The sequence below is a fragment of the Capra hircus genome, chromosome 15 (genome assembly GCF_001704415.2).
Source record: "Capra hircus breed San Clemente chromosome 15, ASM170441v1, whole genome shotgun sequence".
Taxonomy (NCBI): domain Eukaryota; kingdom Metazoa; phylum Chordata; class Mammalia; order Artiodactyla; family Bovidae; genus Capra; species Capra hircus.
Window position 1 is genome coordinate 33,460,379 of NC_030822.1, and position 6,536 is coordinate 33,466,914.

The 6,536-nt window shown below is 36.7% G+C and overlaps 1 protein-coding gene across 1 annotated transcript; it reads left to right on the forward strand.

Moving 5' to 3' along the window:
• On the forward strand, positions 337-1,297 carry LOC102190622 (olfactory receptor 52E4-like). The gene is given in 2 exon segments (XM_013969675.2): positions 337-912; positions 914-1,297. Coding segments are annotated over 2 exon segments (960 nt in total).

The following is a 6,536-nucleotide window of genomic DNA, read 5'->3' on the forward strand; positions in this document are numbered from 1 at the left end:
CAGGTGGTGCGGTATTCCCATATCATTAAGAATTTTCAACAGTTTGTTGTGATCCACACAGCGTTGGTTATGAATCATTATACCACACTAACATCAGAGAAGTGCAACTTATAAAATCCATGTGGAATATCAAACAGCTTAAAAATAATTTGAATATCTTTGAGAGTTAAATTTAATAGGACCCTAGTTTCCTTCCATTATGTTCTCAATAATTTTAACATTATTCTACTATATAAATTTATACAGTGACATCCAACCACCATACTTATATTCCCTCATGTCTCCCCAGAAATACTGAAGAAGACAGAAGACCATCCTCCAAGAATTTTCAGCAGAATGTCCTTTGTTAATGACACCACCTCACATCCTTCTGCCTTCCTTCTGCTGGGTGTACCTGGTCTGGAAGATTTCCATATATGGATTGCTTTCCCTTTCTTTGTTGTTTACCTGATAGCCCTTGTAGGGAATGTCACAATCCTGTTTGCAATCAAGACGGACCAGAGCCTTCATCAACCCATGTTCTACTTCCTGGCTCTTCTCTCCTTTATTGATCTGGGTCTGTCCACTTCTACCATACCCAAAATGCTGGCCATCTTCTGGTTCAACCATAGGAAGGTAAGCTTTGAAGCCTGCCTCATCCAAATGTTCTTTATCCACACCTACACAGGCATGGAATCTGTTGTACTCCTGGCCATGGCAATTGACCGCTTTGTCGCCATCTGTTATCCACTGATGTATACCACTATCCTCACCAACAAAATGGTAGCCATCATGGCCTCTGTTGCAATGGTGAGGCCAGTCCTCCTGGCCATCCCCTTTTGTCCTCTTCTCAAAAGACTTCCCTTCTGTGGACACTATATTATTCCTCATACCTATTGTGAGCATATGGGAATTGCTTGTCTAGCCTGTGCTTAATATAAGAGTCAACATCATCTATGGCTTATTTACCATTGCTACCCTGATCTTTTACTTGCTCCTCATTGCCCTCTCCTATGTTCAGATCCTACAAACTGTTTTCCACCTTCCTTCTAGGGATGCCAGACTCAAAGCACTCAGCACATGTGGTTCACATGTCTGTGTCATCTTAGCCTTTTACACACCAGCATTTTTCTCCTTTATGACACACCGGTTTGGTAGAAATGTTCCTCATTACATTCACATCCTCCTGGCCAATTTGTATGTGGTTGTTCCTCCTTGTTTAAATCCAGTCATTTATGGGGTCAGGACGAAGCAAATTTGGAACAGAGTTGTGAGAATATTTGCCAAGAAAGAGGGACCTAATATATTAGAGAGTTGAAAACTTCTACAGGCTAACTTTTATCTTGTACTTCTCTCAGGGTACCAACTGAAATTATAAAAAGGTTAGTAAGGAATTACTTTGGCCTTTCTTAGAGTTGTCTAAGTGTATAACTCAGTGGTTCCTTTTCATAATTTACATATTTTTAAATTTATTTTTTTATTGAAGCATAATTGCTTGACAGAATTTTGTTGTTTTCTGTCAAACCTCAACATGAATCAGTCATAGGTATACATATATCTGTTCTCTTTTGAATCTGCCTCCCATCTCCCTCCCCGTCCCACCCTTCTGGGTTGATACAGATCCCCTGTTTGAGTTTTCTGAGTCATACAGCAAATTCCCATTGGCTATCTATTTTACATATGATAATATAAGTTTCCATGTTACTCTTTCCATTCATTTCACCCTCTCCTCCCCTCACCCCATATCCATAATTCTGTTCTCTATGTCTGTTTTTCCATTGCTGCCCTGTAAATAAATTCTTCAGAACCATTTTTCTAGATTCTGTATATATATACATTAGAATATGATATTTATCTTTCTCTTTCTGGCTTACTTTACTCTGTATATAGGCTCTAGGTTCATTCACTTCATTAGGACTGACTCAAATGCTTTCTTTGTATGGCTGAGTAATACCCCATTGTGTATATGCACCACAACTTCTTCATCCATTCATCTGTGGATGGTTATCTAGGTTGATTCCATGCTCTAGCTGTTGTAAATAGTGTGGCAATGAACAAAGGGATACATGTGTTTTTTTCAATTTTGGTTTCCTCAGGTTATATTCCTAGGAGTGAAATTGCTGTGTGATGTTGTGGTTTTATTCATAGTTTTATAAGGAATCTCCACACCATCTTCCATAGTGGCTGTATCAATTTACATTCCCACCAACAGTGCAAGAACATTCCCTTTTCCCCACACCCTCTCCAGCATTTATTGTTTGTAGACTTTTTGATGATGGCCATTGTGACTGGTGTGAGGTCTTGATTTACATTTCTCTAATAATGAGCGATGTTGAGCATCTTTTCATGTGTTTGCTAGGCATCTGTATGTCTTCTTTGGAGAAGTGTCTGTGTAGGTCTTTCCCCCACATTTGATTGGGTTGTTTGTCTTCCTGGTATTGAGTTGTATGAGCTGATTGTATATTTTGGAAATTAATCCTTTGTCAATTGTTTAATTAACTATTATTTTTCCCCATTACAAGGGTTATCTATTCACCTTGCTTATAGTTTCCTTGCAATGCAAAAGCCTTTAAGTTTAATCAGGTCCCACTTATTTACTTTTTATTTTATTTCCATTACTGTAGGTGGTGGGTCACAGAAGATCCTGCTTTGTTTTATGTCATCGAGTGTTCTGCCTATGTTTTCCTCTAAGAGCTTTATAGTTTCTGGTCTCTCATTTAGGTCTTTAATTCATTTTGAGTTTATCTTTGTGTATGGTGTTAGGAGGTGTTCTAATTTCATTCTTTTACATGTAGCTGTCCAATTTTCCCAGCACCATTTATTGGAGAGGCTGTCTTTGCCCCATTGCATATTCTTGCTTCCTTTGTGAAGAATAAGGTATTCATAGGTGTATGGGTTTATATCTGTGCTTTCTATCTTGTTCCATTGGTCTATATTTCTATTTTTGTGCCAGTATCATACTGACCTGATGACTGTAGCTTTGTAGTATAATCTGAAGTCAGGAAGGTTGATTCTTCCAGCTCCATTCTTCTTTCTCAAGACTGCATTGGCTATTTGGGGTCTTTATGTTTCCATATGAATTGTGACATTTGTTCTAGTTCTGTGAAAAATGCCATTGGTAAGTTGATAGGGATTGCATTGAAAATCTGTAGATTGCATTTGGTAGTATAGTCATTTTCAAAATACTGATTCTTCCTACCCGGGAACATGGAATATCTATCCATCTGTTTATGTCATCTTTGATTTCTCTCATTAGTGTCTTATAATTTTCTGTGTACAGTTCTTTTGTTTCCTAAGGTAAGTTTGCTGCTACTGCTAAGTCGCATCAGTCATGTCCAACTCTGTGCAACCCCACAGATGGGGTCTAATCCCCTGTCCCTGGGATTCTCCAGGCAAGAACACTGGAGTGGGTTGCCATTTCCTTCTCCAGTATATTAAAGTGAAAAGTGAAAGTGAATTCGCTCAGTTGTGTCCAACTCTTCACGACCCCATGGACTGCAGCCTATCAGGCTCCTCCATCCAAAGAATTTTTCAGGCAAGCGTACTGGAGTGGGGTGCCATTGCCTTCTCCGTAAGGTATTCCTGGATATTTAATTCTTTTTGTTGCAATGGTGAATGGAATTGATTCCTTAATTTCATTTCTGATGTTTCATTATTAGTATACAGAAATGTAAGTGATTTCTTTGTATCGATTTTGTATCCTGCAACTTTGCTAAATTCACTGCTCAGTTCTAGTAATTTTCTGATACTATCTTTAAGGTTTTCTATGTACAGTATCATGTCAGCTTCAAACAGTGACTGCATTACTTCTTTCCGATCTGGATTCCTTTTATTTCTTTTTCTTCTCTGATTGCTGTAGGAAGGACTTTCAAAACTATGCTGAATAATAGTGGTGAAAGTGGACACCCTTGTCTTTTTCCTATCTTAGGTGGAAGGCTTATTATAATTGGCATCTACTATGTAGAGGTAGGTTCCTTTAATGCCCATTTTTTGAAGAGTTTTAATCATAAATGGGTACTGAATTTTGTCAAGGGCTTTTTCTGCATCTATTGAGATTGCCATATGGTTTTTATCTTTCAATTTTTTAATATGGTGTATCACATTGATTGATTTGCATATATTAAAGAATTATTATATCCCTGGAATAAACCCAACTTGATTATGGTGTATGAGTTTTTTGATGTGTTGCTGAATTCTGCTTGCTAAAATTCTGTTGACAATTTTTGCATCTATGTTCTTCAGTGATATTGGCCTCTAGTTTTCTTTTTGTGTGTTGTTTCATCTGGTTTTGGTATCAGGGTGATGGTGGCCTCGGAAAATGAGTTTATAAGTGTTCCTTCCTCTGCAATTCTTTGAAAGAGTTTTAGAAGGATAGGCATTCTCTCTTCTCTAAATGCTTAATAGAATTCTCCTGTGAAGCCATTTGGTCCTGGGCTTTTGTTTTTTGGGGAGGTTTTTGATCACAGCTTCAATTTCAGTGCTTGTAATTGGGTTGTTCATGATTTCTATTTCTTCCTGGTTCAGTCTGGAAGGTTGAATTTTTGTAAGAATCTGTCAATTTCTTCCATGTTATCCATTTTATTGCCATATGGTTGTTCATAATAGTCTCTTATAATCATTTGTATTTCTGCATTGTCTGTTGTAACCTCTCCTGTTTCATTTCTAATTTTGTTGACTTGATTGTTCTTTCTTTCTTGATGAGTCTGTCTAAAGGCTTTTCAATGTTTAACTTCTCAAAGAACCAGTTTTTACTTTTATTCATATTTAATGCTGTTTCATTTCTTTTTCATTTATTGCTGCTCAGATCTTTATGATTTCTTTTCTTCTATTTTTTTTTTCTGTTGTTGTTCTTTTTCCATTTTTTTTCGATGTAAAGTTAGGTTGTCTGTTTGATGTTTTTCTTATTTCTTGAGGTAGGATTGTATTGCTATAACCTTCCATCCTAGAAATGCTTTTGCTGCATCCCATAGTTTTTTTTTTTAATATTTATTTTCATGTATTTATTTATTTGTCTGCTCCAGGTCTTAGTTGCTGCATGTGGGATCTAGTTCCCTGACCAAGGATTGAATCTGGACCCCTTGCATTGAGAGCATGGAGTCTTAGCCCCTGGACCACCAGGGAAGTCCCCATCCCACCGTTTTTGAGTTGTTGTGTTTTCATTGTCATTTGTTTCCAGAAATTTTTTTATTTCCCTCTTGATTTCTTCAGTAACTTGTTGGTTATTTAGAAATGTGATGCTTAATCTCTATGTGTTTGCATTTCTTATAGCCTTTTTCTTGTAAGTGATATCTAGTCTCATACCATTGTGGTCAAAGCAGATGCTTGATATGATTTCAATTTCTTAAATTTAGTGAGGTTTGATTTGTGACCCAAGATGTGGTCTACCCTGAAGAATGTTCCATATGTACTTGAGAAGAGGAGTATTCTTCTGCATTTGGATGGAATGTCCTGAAGATATCAATGAGATTCATTTTATCTAATGTATCATTTAAGACTTGGGTTCCCTTATTAATATTCTGTTTTTATGATCTGTCCATTGGTACGATTGGGGTGTTAAAGTCTCCTACTATTATTGTGTTACTGTCAATGTCTCCTTTTACATCTGTTAGTATTTATCTTATGTATTGAGATGCTTCTATATTGGGTGCATAGATATTTACAATTGTCATGCCTTCCTCTTGGATTCATCCCTTGATCATTATGCAATGTCCTTCCTTATCTCTTGTAATATTCTCTATTTTAAGGTCTATTTTGTCTGATATGCCAATTGCTAGTCCAGCTTTCTTTTGCTTCCTATTTGCATGGAATGTATTTTTCCATCCTTTCACTTTCAGTCTATATGTGTCTTTAGGTCTGAAGTGGGTTCAGCACATATAGATAGCATATATGTGGGTCTTGTTTTTGTATCCATTCAGCCAGTCTGTGTTTTTTGGCTGGAACATTTAGTCCATTTTCATTCAAAGTAATTATTGATATATATGCTCCTATAGCCATTTTCTCAATCATTTGGGGTTGAATTTTTACATCTTTTTTTCTTCTTGTATTTATTGATTATATATAAGTCCCTTTAACATTGTTGTAAAGCTGGTTTGGTGGCAATGAGTTCTGTTAACTTTTACTTGTCTGAAAAGCTTTTTGTTTCTTCATCAATTCTGAATGAAATCTTTGCCAGATATAGTAATCTTGGTTGTAGATTTTTCCCTTTCAGTAGTTTAAATATATCCTGCAATTCCCTTCTGGCCTGCAGAGTTTCTGCTGAAAGATCAGCTGTTGAGTGTACGGGGTTGCCCTCGTATGTTACTTGTTGCTTCTCCCTTGCTGCTTTTAATTTTCTTTCTTTGTGTTTAGTCTTTGTTAGTTTGATTAGTATGTGTCTTGGCATATTTCTCCTTGGGTTTATCCTGTATGGGACTCTTTGTGCCTCTTGGACTTGACTGAATATTTCCTTTCCCATGTTGAGCAAATTTTCAACTATAATCTCTTCAAAATTTTTCTGATGCTCTTTCTTTTCCTCTTCTTCTTCTGGGACCCCTATAATTCAAATATTGGTGCATCTG